At 53.2% G+C, this 16,189-nt stretch overlaps 1 protein-coding gene across 1 annotated transcript in view; it reads right to left on the bottom strand.

The window, feature by feature from the left end:
• GTF3C2 (general transcription factor IIIC subunit 2) overlaps positions 1 to 16,189 on the bottom strand; it is a gene marked incomplete in the record, with an annotated part of 68,548 nt that overhangs the window by 42,843 nt on the left and 9,516 nt on the right. The window contains 3 exon segments of the mRNA XM_056554224.1: positions 5,592 to 5,856; positions 6,022 to 6,256; positions 8,344 to 8,760. Of these exon segments, the coding sequence (XP_056410199.1) occupies positions 5,592 to 5,856; positions 6,022 to 6,256; positions 8,344 to 8,760 (917 nt within the window).

A 16,189-nucleotide genomic window follows, 5' to 3' on the forward strand; every position in this document is an offset into this window, starting at 1 on the left:
AAGAGGAAGGCGGAAGAGAGACGAGGAGGAGGAAGAGGAAGGCGGTGGAGGAGGAGAGACGAGAGGAGGAAGAGGAAGGCGGCGGAGGGGAGACGAGAGGAGGAAGAGGAAGGCGGCGGAGGGGAGACGAGAGGAGGAAGAGGAGGGCTGCGGCAGAGGAGAGACGAGGAGGAGGAAGAGGAAGGCAACGGAGGAGAGACGAGAGGAGGAAGAGGAAGGCGGCGGCGGAGGAAAGACGAGGAGGAGGAAGAGGAAGGCGGCGGCGGAGGAGAGACGAGAGGAGGAAGAGGAAGGCGGCGGCGGCGGAGAGACGAGAGGAGGAAGAGGAAGGCGGCGGCGGAGGAGAGACGAGAGGAGGAAGAGGAAGGCGGCGGAGGGGAGACGAGAGGAGGAAGAGGAAGGCGGCGGAGGGGAGACGAGAGGAGGAAGAGGAAGGCGGCGGAGGGGAGACGAGAGAAGGAAGAGGAAGGCGGAAGAGAGACGAGGAGGAGGAAGAGGAAGGCGGTGGAGGAGGAGAGACGAGAGGAGGAAGAGGAAGGCGGCGGAGGGGAGACGAGAGGAGGAAGAGGAAGGCGGCGGAGGGGAGACGAGAGGAGGAAGAGGAGGGCTGCGGCAGAGGAGAGACGAGGAGGAGGAAGAGGAAGGCAACGGAGGAGAGACGAGAGGAGGAAGAGGAAGGCGGCGGCGGAGGAAAGACGAGGAGGAGGAAGAGGAAGGCGGCGGAGGAGAGACGAGGAGGAGGAAGAGGAAGGCGGCGGCGGAGGAGAGACGAGTGGAGGAAGAGGAAGGCGGCGGCGGCGAGACGAGAGGAGGAAGAGGAAGGCGGCGGCGGCGAGACGAGAGGAGGAAGAGGAAGGCGGCGGCGGCGGAGAGACGAGAGGAGGAAGAGAAAGGCAGCAGAGAAGAGACGAGAGGAGGAAGAAGAAGGCGGCAGAGGGGAGACTAGAGGAGGAAGAAGGAGGCGGCGGAGGAGAGACAAGAGGAGGAAGAAGAAGGCGGCGGAGAGACAAGAGGAGGAAGAGAAGAAAGGCGGCGGAGGAGAGACGAGAGGAGGAAGAGAAAGGCGGCGGAGGGGAGACGAGAGGAGGAAGAGAAAGGCAGCAGAGAAGAGACGAGAGGAGGAAGAAGGCGGCGGCGGAGGGGAGACTAGAGGAGGAAGAAGAAGGCGGCGGAGGAGAGACAAGAGGAGGAAGAAGAAGGCGGTGGAGGAGAGACAAGAGGAGGAAGAGAAAGGTGGCGGAGGAGAGACGAGAGGAGGAAGAGAAAGGCGGCGGAGGGGAGACGAGAGGAAGAAGAGAAAGGCGGCGGAGGGGAGACGAGAGGAGGAAGAGGAAGGCGGCAGAGGGGAGACGAGAGGAGGAAGAAGAAGAAGAAGGCGGCGGAGGAGAGACAAGAGGAGGAAGAAGAAGGCGGCGGAGGAGAGACAAGAGGAGGAAGAAGAAGGCGGCGGAGGAGAGACAAGAGGAGGAAGAAGAAGGCGGCGGAGGAGAGACAAGAGGAGGAAGAGAAGAAAGGCGGCGGAGGAGAGACGAGAGGAGGAAGAGAAATGCGGCGGAGGGGAGACAAGAGGAGGAAGAGAAATGCGGCGGAGGGGAGACGAGAGGAGGAAGAGAAAGGCGGCAGAGGGGAGACGAGAGGAGGAAGAAGAAGAAGAAGGCGGCGGAGGAGAGACAAGAGGAGGAAGAAGAAGGCGGCGGAGGAGAGACAAGAGGAGGAAGAAGAAGGCGGCGGAGGAGAGACAAGAGGAGGAAGAAGAAGGCGGCGGAGGAGAGACAAGAGGAGGAAGAGAAGAAAGGCGGCGGAGGAGAGACGAGAGGAGGAAGAGAAATGCGGCGGAGGGGAGACAAGAGGAGGAAGAGAAATGCGGCGGAGGGGAGACAAGAGGAGGAAGAGAAATGCGGCGGAGGGGAGACGAGAGGAGGAAGAGAAAGGCGGCGGAGGGGAGACGAGAGGAGGAAGAAGGCAGAGGGGAGATGAGAGGAGGAAGAAGGCGTAGGGGACACAAGAGGAGGAAGGCGGAGGGGAGACAAAAGGAGGAGGAAGGCGGAGGGGAGACAAGAGGAGGAGGAGGAAGGTGGAAAAGAAGGCAGAGGATGGTGTCATATACCATGGCAAAATATGTATTCATGTTGCATTATGATTGCCAAATGGTTGCCATTGCCATTATGGTCTGCCAAATTTCATTGGTATGCACATTGTTAATTCCATTATACACCTATCTGCATCGCTGAACATTTCAAAGAATCCCTTCTGTTTGGTCTAACTGTCCGGAGGCGACAATCTGAGCAATAGCATCTAGTGGCCAGTGGGGGGCACTAGATGCTATGTCATTGCTGTCATTGAGTGCCACAATGGAAAAAGTGTGTCTTGCAATTGTTTGTGCTTTGGGAGAATTAAAGCCCTACCTGCGGTGCCATGTCAAGTGGAAGACGCAAGGTAGGGTAATGTGAGCCTCCTCCTAGTGCGTCTCTTATTGGGGGGAGGTGTCATACCATGGCAAAATATGTATTCATGTTGCATTAGGATTGCTTGTCATTCATTACTGGAGGTACATGGTCTGCCAAATTTCATCGGTATGCACATTGTTAATTCCATTACACACCTATCTGCATCGCTGAACATTTCAAAGAATCCCTTCTGTTTGGTCTAACTGTCCGGAGACGACAATCTGAACAATAGCATCTAGTGGGGGGCAATTAATTATCTTTTTATCAAGGCACCATGGAGCCTAATTCACTGAAAAAACACTAAAATATAACTTAATACATAGTTCACTTAAAAAGGATCCTATTGTGATCCACTGACAAAACTCAAAAAGAAAAAATTATATATATTGTAGTTGCTGCAAAACAACCCTAATAAATGGTCTCAATGCAGTCTTACAGATGATATATACAAAGGCACAGGGTGTATACCAGTCGGAGATAAGTATATGTTTCCTACCTAAAGGTGGGGTAAAATGTAGGGGAAGAGGAGGGGAGGGACCTATAGGATGGATATAAGGCCAATTGGTGCGTGAGGCCACTACCTGCGGCTCGCCCTATAATAGCCCTAGACTACTCCTGCCGCTAGGCGGAGTTTACCCCCTTATAAGGACGGCCCCGCTCCGGAACCTAGGCCTAAGTTGTCCATAGTAAATACTGGTCTAGGACAAGTTAGGGAAGGGGCTCTCTATCTCACTGGGGAACCCTAACTAACTATAGGATGGGGATGGACAGCCTAAGATGCAATAGAGACTATGCACCCGAGTGATTTGCCAGTCTGAATTTGATATATGGGTTCAATACCCCCCTTTTTCCTCTTTGACACATGACAGATATAATTGTAAGGTGACTTTGTGCCAGTTGACCCATACAGAGTATCTATTACGTGTGAATATCTAATAGTGATTTTTTCTATAAATCAATTGAACATATTTTGATCCAGTATCATTACCTTGGAGTATCTGAAATAACATCTTGTGTAGGACATATATATATATATGTCGATTTGCAGTTATATGCCATCTATGTTCTCTGTTTGAAAACGCATGTTGGGTAGCCCATACCACTACCATCTGGGTTACCCGTCACTGGAATAACTTTGGCCACAACAACCTATCTAGATAAGTGACCTTATATCCCTGGCCCATTGTCTAGGTGTCTCGCACTGTGATACTATCTTAGGCTGTCCATCTCTATCCTATACTTAGTTAGGGTTCCCCAGTGAGATAGAGAGCCCCTTCCCTAACTTGTCCTAGACCAGTATTTACTAAGGACAATTTAGGCCTAGGTTCCGGAGCGGGGCCGTCCTTATAAGGGCGTAAACTCCGCTTAGCGGCAGGAGTAGTCTAGGGCTATTATAGGGTGAGCCGCAGGTAGTGGCCTCACGCACCAATTGGCCTTATATCTATCCTGTAGGTCCCTCCCCTCCTCCTCCCCTACCTTTAGGTAGGAAACATATACTTATCTCCGACTGGTATACACCCTGTGCCTTTGTATATATCATCTCTAAGACTGCATTGAGACCATTTATTAGGGTTGTTTTGCAGCAACTACAATATATATAATTTTTTTCTTTTTGAGTTTGGTCAGTGGATCACAATAGGATCCTTTTTAAGTGAACTATGTATTAAAAGTTATATTTTAGTGTTTTTTCGGTGAATTTGGTTTAAGTACACTAAAAAGTTTATGATATACGGTGACGACCATGGAGCCTACATGTCTATCCAGCCTGGGTATAGGTGGGACTAATCCTAGCAGGGGGTTCACTAACACAGCTGCTCTATGACAGGAAAGGGAACACCATTTTAGCCAGCAAGGCACCAGCCTGGATGTCAATAGATGAAAGAGATGTATGAAGTTGACCCAATTGGAAAATCCTATTTTTTTCAATATGAAATATGGGGGTCAGGGTAGTATGTATGCAGCCCTATATTATACGGTTAGATTCTCCATCATAAGACCTTTAAAATGAGTCCTCATCTGACCCTTGTGTATTGATCCCTGCCCGAACTGTAGGCGCTGGGTAAATCATACACAACAAGGGGGTCATGTCAGGTACCCCTAAAAAGAGGATTTGATGGAGAACCCAAATATAACAAAATGATGTGGGTGCCTGGCCCATGATAAAAGTTAGGGGTCATTTCCTATTCTTTGGGCATAAGGTTATCATGAGGAAGTGGGCAGAATCTATCTCTCCTCCTTGTCCTGCCCAGGGGCTGAACATAGGCGTCTCCTGTCCATAGCCGGACATAAAACTGCAGACCTGGGGGGGGACTAGGCGCGCTTGCATGGGGGACGAGATCTAATTTTGGATGCCAGACACCATGGGATAGAACTCTGTCGCTTTCTGTAAGTAAGGATTCTATGTTTTTTCCCTTTTATTTTATTTTCTGTGGGGTGAAACTTTGTCTTGTTAATATCTATTTTTATATTTACTGTGAATATTTTTCTTTCATAATAAACCATTCATTTATTAAGTACCGCCTTATGTCTGATAAAACGGACGCACATTGTCCTTGGAGAGATTGAAGTTATAGTCTTAAATGTACTTACCTGTTGGGCTACATTATAGATTTGGATTCATCTTTTTTATATACTACTGGGGATAGATTATATTTGGGAATTGTAGCGTATCCAGATTGGATTGACAGCTTCCTGTCGGCTTAAAACAGGCAGGTGGTGGCAGCGATATCATTTAATGGGGTGGCGTAAGAGGGATTTTTTATCATTATTTTCGGTCTAGTGTAGACAAATAGTGATTTTATAGATAATCCTACCACCCGCACCTCGCGGTTCGTGACTACACGGACTGGCATAAGAGCCTTTGCGAACGAGAAGAAGAAACTTCTAAAAGGTTATTATTCACATTTCCCAATCCGCAAAATACATAAGTGCGTTCTGAGCAAACCCCTCACATGACCTAAGGTACACAGGGGTCACATCCTGGTGTATGAGGGAAGAATTTTCCTATCTAGTCTAAGTTTATCCGTTAAAAGTTCTTATAAATCTGTCCTATCCGTGGCCTAAGAGAATCAGGAGTGGAATCCTTGTGTGGGACATGTGACCCCAGGATCATATCCAGGATTCCCCTGAGCGCAGGGACCTCACCTCTCCAGGAGTAAAGACGCTGGTCCTGTAGAAGCTGAGGTCACCGACAGACTCCTCCCCGCTCAGGTCATCCTCCACCTCTTCTTTTTCCTGCTCCAGGACATCTTCTGACACCACAAAGTCCACATCGTCATCAGAGTCGTCTGCCTTCCTCTTCCGGCGTCTCTTCTTCCCAGACTCCTCCGGGATCTTCTTCTCCACTTTAGGAGAGGACAGTCCAGATGACGACCATTCATCTGCCAGATCCTGAAAATATTTCATGGCCCTGGGAAAGAAACCTGCAGTCACCAGAGAACAACTAAAAAACCTCTCCAAAAACTGACGGTAGCATAAATGTCACCAAGGGGGTTCGTCTGATGGATGTGTCACCTGGAAGTAATGACTACATGTGCCACATCTGTGACTGGTAGGGGTTACAACCCGGACTCACGTTTTGGCAGCGCGTCTCCTTGGACGACCACTTTGTGTCAGCTCCACCTCCATGTTCTCGGAGTCGCTCTGTCTGCTCTCCACCTGGGTTTGGGCCAACAGCTCTTGAGCCGCCTTCATCTGGAGAAGCTCAGCTTTAGACTTGCGCCCTCGTTTCTTTGGCACCTTTACGGGCGTTTGTAGGAGGGCATCTTCAGGGGCAAAAGATTTATCCCCAATGTCCAGAAGAGAAGGATCTAAGATAATGGATAAAACAGAATAAAATAACACAGAGAAGATCACAAAAAGAAAAAAGGGGAAGAAGGAGGAAGAAAAAAGAAGAAGAATCATGACTCTGATGTGGGGTCTTCCCCGGATACTCACAGAACCGACCTGAAATAATCTGGACTTTACAACATCTTTACAGCCGGATCTATGTTATCATATTGTAACCTGATCTTTTTAATATGTAATGACTCTGTTTATTATTCTATGTACTTTTAATTTTCTTATTCTCAAATATCTGTTTTAAAGAAAAAATTCTTTAATAAAAAAGTTATAAACTGTGAAGGGAAGCGTCATATAATCATATTTATATCAATCTATCTCACATCAACTATGCCCTATATTAGACCTTTGTAGGATAGAAATGTTGTACAAACAGGACATGACTTGGGGCATGTCATAAAACACAATATAATGGCCATTAGACCAGGGGCATATTTTGGGATGTTGTATAACATTCCAAAATATGGGCCCACCTAACCTGTTCCATACACGTATCATGGTAGCCTTGGGATATCTGGCCAGGTCATAGAGAGGCCAAAGCACAGGTGGCATTGTCTACATTCTCTGGTATGTGCCCACCAAACCTGGGTTGGTGCCTGGGGATATTTGGCCAGATAGGAGGGTCTTAGGATATTGTATAACGTTAGATATATATACCAAGCTGAATGGGAGGGAGAGAGTGATCCTGAGAAGCAGCCACCAACACGGGAACAACTCCATGAGGCACTGAGGATCCAGGCCCAAGAAATATAGATTGCTGTCCTGCCTCATCTGCCAACACTCCGATAATCTGCTAAGTATAATCCTGGGCACCCTCTTTCCTCCTCTACCTTTGCCCCAACTTCCCTCTCTTAGTAACCTCCCCTCCACAGTCTAACCCTATCCTTCCTATCCCAAGACTCACAAACCTCTTCTCTCCCTGACCCTCTCATTACTATCACTAACTCCTATAGCCTTAGGGACAGAAAGCTGTTGTGGATTGAGCGCCTGTGTGAGTGTATTGGTGGGTAATTAGGTGGGTGGGTAAGATATTGTATTGGGTTAAATTGTAATGTGACTAGTATAATGTTAATGTATTGAAGTTGCCATTGTTGTATACACTGAGATACATTGATATAATACGGATATGTATATATGTTAGCTAAAGTTATATAGTGTGTTAGTGAATAAACCTTTGTATTATTAACCCTATGTTGGGAATTACTTAAACCATACATCTACAAAGGGAAACAATAGTAAGTTGTTAACACTTGGAAAAGGAAGGAAGGAAGGAAGGAGGAATAGTATAATATATTTATACATTCCCTTTATCATTGGCGATATCCTTTATCATTAGGATACCCATTTTATATCATTTCCCTATATCCTTTATCATACACACATCATATATACACATGACACACACCATACATATGCACACATTATACATACACCCGCCACTGATACACCCCACATCATACACAGACATATGCACACACAATACATACACACAAAAATTCTTTAAAAAGAAAAAAGAAGAAAAAGGAGGGCAGCCTAAGAGGAAGAGGAGGGCAGCCTAAGAGGTAGAGGAGGGCAGCCTAAGAGGTAGAGGAGGGCAGCCTAAGAGGTAGAGGAGGGCAGCCTAAGAGGTAGAGGAGGGCAGCCTAAGAGGTAGAGGAGGGCAGCCTAAGAGGTAGAGGAGGGCAGCCTAAGAGGTAGAGGAGGGCAGCCTAAGAGGTAGAGGAGGGCAGCCTAAGAGGTAGAGGAGGGCAGCCTAAGAGGTAGAGGAGGGCAGCCTAAGAGGTAGAGGAGGGCAGCCTAAGAGGTAGAGGAGGGCAGCCTAAGAGGTAGAGGAGGGCAGCCTAAGAGGTAGAGGAGGGCAGCCTAAGAGGTAGAGGAGGGCAGCCTAAGAGGTAGAGGAGGGCAGCCTAAGAGGTAGAGGAGGGCAGCCTAAGAGGTAGAGGAGGGCAGCCTAAGAGGTAGAGGAGGGCAGCCTAAGAGGTAGAGGAGGGCAGCCTAAGAGGTAGAGGAGAAGAAGGGGAGGTCCTAAACCAGTATGGAGGACACAGTCACATACCAGTAGCAGATTGCAGAGAGTCCTGTAGTGGAGGGAGAGAGGAGAGCGCCCTCTTCTGGGGACTGTCACTGGGCAGAGCCACAGTGTTCACCGGGGACTGAATTATGCCAAGACCCTTCCTGCCAGGAGGGTGTGTAGGAGGTGTCACAGACTTCCGGGCCTTCTTCATCCGCAGCACCTTAGCTTTAGGCTTGCGGCCTCGTTTCTTTGGCCTCTTTCCAGGTGTTGGACTTCGAGGGGTCCCAATAGGGGAGGAGTCCTGCAATATGCTAGTAATACATGGAGATGGATCAGACACATTGAGGAGACTCTGTCCTAGCGGGGTCTCACATCTGGTCTTGGAGGTCGGAGTTTGTGGGACACAAGAGGAATCTTCAGCAACCGAACATCTATCACTGCCATCTGCAAGGGTTGGACCTGCACGATATACAAAAGATTACCGCAGAGCAAGAGGAGGGGCCCAGGGTGTGGAGGAGGAGAGGGAGTGGGATGGAGGGCAAGAGGAGGAGGGCAAGAGGATGAGGGACAGGGAAGAGGGCAAGAGGATGAGGGACAGGGAAGAGGGCAAGAGGATGAGGGACAGGGAAGAGGGCAAGAGGATGAGGGACAGGGAAGAGGGCAAGAGGATGAGGGACAGGGAAGAGGGCAAGAGGATGAGGGACAGGGAAGAGGGCAAGAGGATGAGGGACAGGGAAGAGGGCAAGAGGATGAGGGACAGGGAAGAGGGCAAGAGGATGAGGGACAGGGAAGAGGAGGAGGAGAAAAGGATGAGGGACAGGGAGGAGGAGGACAAGAGGATGAGGGACAGGGAAGAGGGAGGAGGAGGAGGAGGAGGAGGAGGAGGAGGAGGAGGACAAGAGGATGAGGGACAGGGAGGAGAAGGAGGAGGAGGAGGAGGACAAGAGGAGGAGGGACAGGGAAGAGGGAGGAGGAGGAGGAGGAGGGACAGGGAAGAGGGAGGAGGAGAAAAGGATGAGGGACAGGGAGGAGGAGAAAAGGATGAGGGACAGGGAGGAGAAGGAGAAGAGGATGAGGGACAGGGAGGAGGAGAAAAGGATGAGGGACAGGGAGGAGAAGGAGGAGGAGGAGGACAAGAGGACGAGGGACAGGGAGGAGGACGAGAAGAGGACGAGGACAAGAGGACGAGGGACAGGGAGGAGGACGAGAAGAGGACGAGGACAAGGGGACGAGGGACAGGGAGGAGGACGAGAAGAGGACGAGGACAAGGGGACGAGGGACAGGGAGGAGGACGAGAAGAGGACGAGAAGAGGACGAGAAGAGGACGAGAAGAGGACGAGAAGAGGACGAGAAGAGGACGAGAAGAGGACGAGGGACAGGGAGGAGGACGAGAAGAGGACGAGAAGAGGACGAGAAGAGGACGAGGGACAGGGAGGAGGACGAGAAGAGGACGAGAAGAGGACGAGAAGAGGACGAGGGACAGGGAGGAGGACGAGAAGAGGACGAGGACAAGGGGACGAGGGACAGGGAGGAGGACGAGAAGAGGACGAGGACAAGGGGACGAGGGACAGGGAGGAGGACGAGAAGAGGACGAGGACAAGGGGACGAGGGACAGGGAGGAGGACGAGAAGAGGACGAGGACAAGGGGACGAGGGACAGGGAGGAGGACGAGAAGAGGACGAGAACAAGGGGACGAGGGACAGGGAGGAGGACGAGAAGAGGACGAGAAGAGGACGAGAAGAGGACGAGAAGAGGACGAGAAGAGGACGAGAACAAGGGGACGAGGGACAGGGAGGAGGACGAGAAGAGGACGAGAAGAGGACGAGAAGAGGACGAGAAGAGGACGAGAAGAGGACGAGAACAAGGGGACGAGGGACAGGGAGGAGGACGAGAAGAGGACGAGAACAAGGGGACGAGGGACAGGGAGGAGGACGAGAAGAGGACGAGAAGAGGACGAGAAGAGGACGAGAACAAGGGGACGAGGGACAGGGAGGAGGACGAGAAGAGGACGAGAAGAGGACGAGAAGAGGACGAGAACAAGGGGACGAGGGACAGGGAGGAGGACGAGAAGAGGACGAGAAGAGGACGAGAAGAGGACGAGAAGAGGACGAGAAGAGGACGAGAAGAGGACGAGAAGAGGACGAGAAGAGGACGAGAAGAGGACGAGAAGAGGACGAGAAGAGGACGAGAAGAGGACGAGAAGAGGACGAGAAGAGGACGAGAAGAGGACGAGAAGAGGACGAGAAGAGGACGAGAAGAGGACGAGAAGAGGACGAGAAGAGGACGAGAAGAGGACGAGAAGAGGACGAGAAGAGGACGAGAAGAGGACGAGAAGAGGACGAGAAGAGGACGAGAAGAGGACGAGAAGAGGACGAGAAGAGGACGAGAAGAGGACGAGAAGAGGACGAGAAGAGGACGAGAAGAGGACGAGAAGAGGACGAGAAGAGGACGAGAAGAGGACGAGAAGAGGACGAGAAGAGGACGAGAAGAGGACGAGAAGAGGACGAGAAGAGGACGAGAAGAGGACGAGAAGAGGACGAGAAGAGGACGAGAAGAGGACGAGAAGAGGACGAGAAGAGGACGAGAAGAGGACGAGAAGAGGACGAGAAGAGGACGAGAAGAGGACGAGAAGAGGACGAGAAGAGGACGAGAAGAGGACGAGAAGAGGACGAGAACAAGGGGACGAGAAGAGGACGAGAAGAGGACGAGAAGAGGACGAGAACAAGGGGACGAGAAGAGGACGAGAAGAGGACGAGAACAAGGGGACGAGAAGAGGACGAGAAGAGGACGAGAACAAGGGGACGAGAAGAGGACGAGAAGAGGACGAGAACAAGGGGACGAGAAGAGGACGAGAAGAGGACGAGAACAAGGGGACGAGAAGAGGACGAGAAGAGGACGAGAAGAGGACGAGAAGAGGACGAGAAGAGGACGAGAACAAGGGGACGAGGGACAGGGAGGAGGACGAGAAGAGGACGAGAAGAGGACGAGAAGAGGACGAGAAGAGGACGAGAACAAGGGGACGAGGGACAGGGAGGAGGACGAGAAGAGGACGAGAAGAGGACGAGAAGAGGACGAGAAGAGGACGAGAAGAGGACGAGAACAAGGGGACGAGGGACAGGGAGGAGGACGAGAAGAGGACGAGAAGAGGACGAGAAGAGGACGAGAACAAGGGGACGAGGGACAGGGAGGAGGACGAGAAGAGGACGAGAAGAGGACGAGAAGAGGACGAGAAGAGGACGAGAAGAGGACGAGAAGAGGACGAGAAGAGGACGAGAAGAGGACGAGAAGAGGACGAGAAGAGGACGAGAAGAGGACGAGAAGAGGACGAGAAGAGGACGAGAAGAGGACGAGAAGAGGACGAGAAGAGGACGAGAAGAGGACGAGAAGAGGACGAGAAGAGGACGAGAAGAGGACGAGAAGAGGACGAGAAGAGGACGAGAAGAGGACGAGAAGAGGACGAGAAGAGGACGAGAAGAGGACGAGAAGAGGACGAGAAGAGGACGAGAAGAGGACGAGAAGAGGACGAGAAGAGGACGAGAAGAGGACGAGAAGAGGACGAGAAGAGGACGAGAAGAGGACGAGAAGAGGACGAGAAGAGGACGAGAAGAGGACGAGAAGAGGACGAGAAGAGGACGAGAAGAGGACGAGAAGAGGACGAGAAGAGGACGAGAAGAGGACGAGAAGAGGACGAGAAGAGGACGAGAAGAGGACGAGAAGAGGACGAGAAGAGGACGAGAAGAGGACGAGAAGAGGACGAGAAGAGGACGAGAAGAGGACGAGAAGAGGACGAGAAGAGGACGAGAAGAGGACGAGAAGAGGACGAGAAGAGGACGAGAAGAGGACGAGAAGAGGACGAGAAGAGGACGAGAAGAGGACGAGAAGAGGACGAGAAGAGGACGAGAAGAGGACGAGAAGAGGACGAGAAGAGGACGAGAAGAGGACGAGAAGAGGACGAGAAGAGGACGAGAACAAGGGGACGAGAACAAGGGGACGAGAAGAGGACGAGAACAAGGGGACGAGAACAAGGGGACGAGAAGAGGACGAGAAGAGGACGAGAAGAGGACGAGAAGAGGACGAGAAGAGGACGAGAAGAGGACGAGAAGAGGACGAGAAGAGGACGAGAAGAGGACGAGAAGAGGACGAGAAGAGGACGAGAACAAGGGGACGAGGGACAGGGAGGAGGACGAGAAGAGGACGAGAAGAGGACGAGAAGAGGACGAGAAGAGGACGAGAAGAGGACGAGAAGAGGACGAGAAGAGGACGAGAAGAGGACGAGAAGAGGACGAGAAGAGGACGAGAAGAGGACGAGAAGAGGACGAGAAGAGGACGAGAAGAGGACGAGAAGAGGACGAGAACAAGGGGACGAGGGACAGGGAGGAGGACGAGAAGAGGACGAGAAGAGGACGAGAAGAGGACGAGAAGAGGACGAGAAGAGGACGAGAAGAGGACGAGAAGAGGACGAGAAGAGGACGAGAAGAGGACGAGAAGAGGACGAGAAGAGGACGAGAAGAGGACGAGAAGAGGACGAGAAGAGGACGAGAAGAGGACGAGAAGAGGACGAGAAGAGGACGAGAAGAGGACGAGAAGAGGACGAGAAGAGGACGAGAAGAGGACGAGAAGAGGACGAGAAGAGGACGAGAAGAGGACGAGAAGAGGACGAGAAGAGGACGAGAAGAGGACGAGAAGAGGACGAGAAGAGGACGAGAAGAGGACGAGAAGAGGACGAGAAGAGGACGAGAAGAGGACGAGAAGAGGACGAGAAGAGGACGAGAAGAGGACGAGAAGAGGACGAGAAGAGGACGAGAAGAGGACGAGAAGAGGACGAGAAGAGGACGAGAAGAGGACGAGAAGAGGACGAGAAGAGGACGAGAAGAGGACGAGAAGAGGACGAGAAGAGGACGAGAAGAGGACGAGAAGAGGACGAGAAGAGGACGAGAAGAGGACGAGAAGAGGACGAGAAGAGGACGAGAAGAGGACGAGAAGAGGACGAGAAGAGGACGAGAAGAGGACGAGAAGAGGACGAGAAGAGGACGAGAAGAGGACGAGAAGAGGACGAGAAGAGGACGAGAAGAGGACGAGAAGAGGACGAGAAGAGGACGAGAAGAGGACGAGAAGAGGACGAGAAGAGGACGAGAAGAGGACGAGAAGAGGACGAGAAGAGGACGAGAAGAGGACGAGAAGAGGACGAGAAGAGGACGAGAAGAGGACGAGAAGAGGACGAGAAGAGGACGAGAAGAGGACGAGAAGAGGACGAGAAGAGGACGAGGGACAGGGAGGAGGACGAGAAGAGGACGAGGGACAGGGAGGAGGACGAGAAGAGGACGAGGGACAGGGAGGAGGACGAGAAGAGGACGAGGGACAGGGAGGAGGACGAGAAGAGGACGAGGGACAGGGAGGAGGACGAGAAGAGGACGAGGGACAGGGAGGAGGACGAGAAGAGGACGAGGGACAGGGAGGAGGACGAGAAGAGGACGAGGGACAGGGAGGAGGACGAGAAGAGGACGAGGGACAGGGAGGAGGACGAGAAGAGGACGAGGGACAGGGAGGAGGACGAGAAGAGGACGAGGGACAGGGAGGAGGACGAGAAGAGGACGAGGGACAGGGAGGAGGACGAGAAGAGGACGAGGGACAGGGAGGAGGACGAGAAGAGGACGAGGGACAGGGAGGAGGACGAGAAGAGGACGAGGGACAGGGAGGAGGACGAGAAGAGGACGAGGGACAGGGAGGAGGACGAGAAGAGGACGAGGGACAGGGAGGAGGACGAGAAGAGGACGAGGGACAGGGAGGAGGACGAGAAGAGGACGAGGGACAGGGAGGAGGACGAGAAGAGGAGAGGACGAGGGACAGGGAGGAGGACGAGAAGAGGACGAGGGACAGGGAGGAGGACGAGAAGAGGACGAGGGACAGGGAGGAGGACGAGAAGAGGACGAGGGACAGGGAGGAGGACGAGAAGAGGACGAGGGACAGGGAGGAGGACGAGAAGAGGACGAGGGACAGGGAGGAGGACGAGAAGAGGACGAGGGACAGGGAGGAGGACGAGAAGAGGACGAGGGACAGGGAGGAGGACGAGAAGAGGACGAGGGACAGGGAGGAGGACGAGAAGAGGACGAGGGACAGGGAGGAGGACGAGAAGAGGACGAGGGACAGGGAGGAGGACGAGAAGAGGACGAGGGACAGGGAGGAGGACGAGAAGAGGACGAGGGACAGGGAGGAGGACGAGAAGAGGACGAGGGACAGGGAGGAGGACGAGAAGAGGACGAGGGACAGGGAGGAGGACGAGAAGAGGACGAGGGACAGGGAGGAGGACGAGAAGAGGACGAGGGACAGGGAGGAGGACGAGAAGAGGACGAGGGACAGGGAGGAGGACGAGAAGAGGACGAGGGACAGGGAGGAGGACGAGAAGAGGACGAGGGACAGGGAGGAGGACGAGAAGAGGACGAGGGACAGGGAGGAGGACGAGAAGAGGACGAGGGACAGGGAGGAGGACGAGAAGAGGACGAGGGACAGGGAGGAGGACGAGAAGAGGACGAGGGACAGGGAGGAGGACGAGAAGAGGACGAGGGACAGGGAGGAGGACGAGAAGAGGACGAGGGACAGGGAGGAGGACGAGAAGAGGACGAGGGACAGGGAGGAGGACGAGAAGAGGACGAGGGACAGGGAGGAGGACGAGAAGAGGACGAGGGACAGGGAGGAGGACGAGAAGAGGACGAGGGACAGGGAGGAGGACGAGAAGAGGACGAGGGACAGGGAGGAGGACGAGAAGAGGACGAGGGACAGGGAGGAGGACGAGAAGAGGACGAGGGACAGGGAGGAGGACGAGAAGAGGACGAGGGACAGGGAGGAGGACGAGAAGAGGACGAGGGACAGGGAGGAGGACGAGAAGAGGACGAGGGACAGGGAGGAGGACGAGAAGAGGACGAGGGACAGGGAGGAGGACGAGAAGAGGACGAGGGACAGGGAGGAAGAAGACGAGAAAGAGGACGAGGACAGAAAGACGAGAAGAAGGACAGACAAGGAAGAAGAAGACAGAAGAAGAAAGAAGACAGGGAAGAGAACGAGAAAGAGACAGAAGGAAGAAGAGAAGAAGAAAGACGAAGGACAGGAAGGAGACGAAGAAGAGGACGAGGGACAGGGAGGAGGACGAGAAGAGGACGAGGGACAGGGAGGAGGACGAGAAGAGGACGAGGGACAGGGAGGAGGACGAGAAGAGGACGAGGGACAGGGAGGAGGACGAGAAGAGGACGAGGGACAGGGAGGAGGACGAGAAGAGGACGAGGGACAGGGAGGAGGACGAGAAGAGGACGAGGGACAGGGAGGAGGACGAGAAGAGGACGAGGGACAGGGAGGAGGACGAGAAGAGGACGAGGGACAGGGAGGAGGACGAGAAGAGGACGAGGGACAGGGAGGAGGACGAGAAGAGGACGAGGGACAGGGAGGAGGACGAGAAGAGGACGAGGGACAGGGAGGAGGACGAGAAGAGGACGAGAAGAGGACGAGGGACAGGGAGGAGGACGAGAAGAGGACGAGGGAAAGGGAGGAGGACGAGGGACAGGGAGGAGGACGAGAAGAGGACGAGGGACAGGGAGGAGGACGAGAAGAGGACGAGGGACAGGGAGGAGGACGAGAAGAGGACGAGGGACAGGGAGGAGGACGAGAAGAGGACGAGGGACAGGGAGGAGGACGAGAAGAGGACGAGGGACAGGGAGGAGGGACAGGGAGGAGGACGAGAAGAGGACGAGGGCCTGGGTTGAGGTTACAGGAGATGTCCCAGTCAGTTCAGATAGGTGGTAAGTGTCTGCCCACTGGGGCTCCACCACTTGTCTGTCTCCAGTCGGTAGGGTGCCATTCACACAGTGGACAGGGGCCCCCAGAGATCAGACTCTTCTCC

This window comes from Hyla sarda, unplaced genomic scaffold (assembly GCF_029499605.1).
Source record: "Hyla sarda isolate aHylSar1 unplaced genomic scaffold, aHylSar1.hap1 scaffold_607, whole genome shotgun sequence".
NCBI classification, from domain to species: Eukaryota; Metazoa; Chordata; class Amphibia; order Anura; family Hylidae; genus Hyla; species Hyla sarda.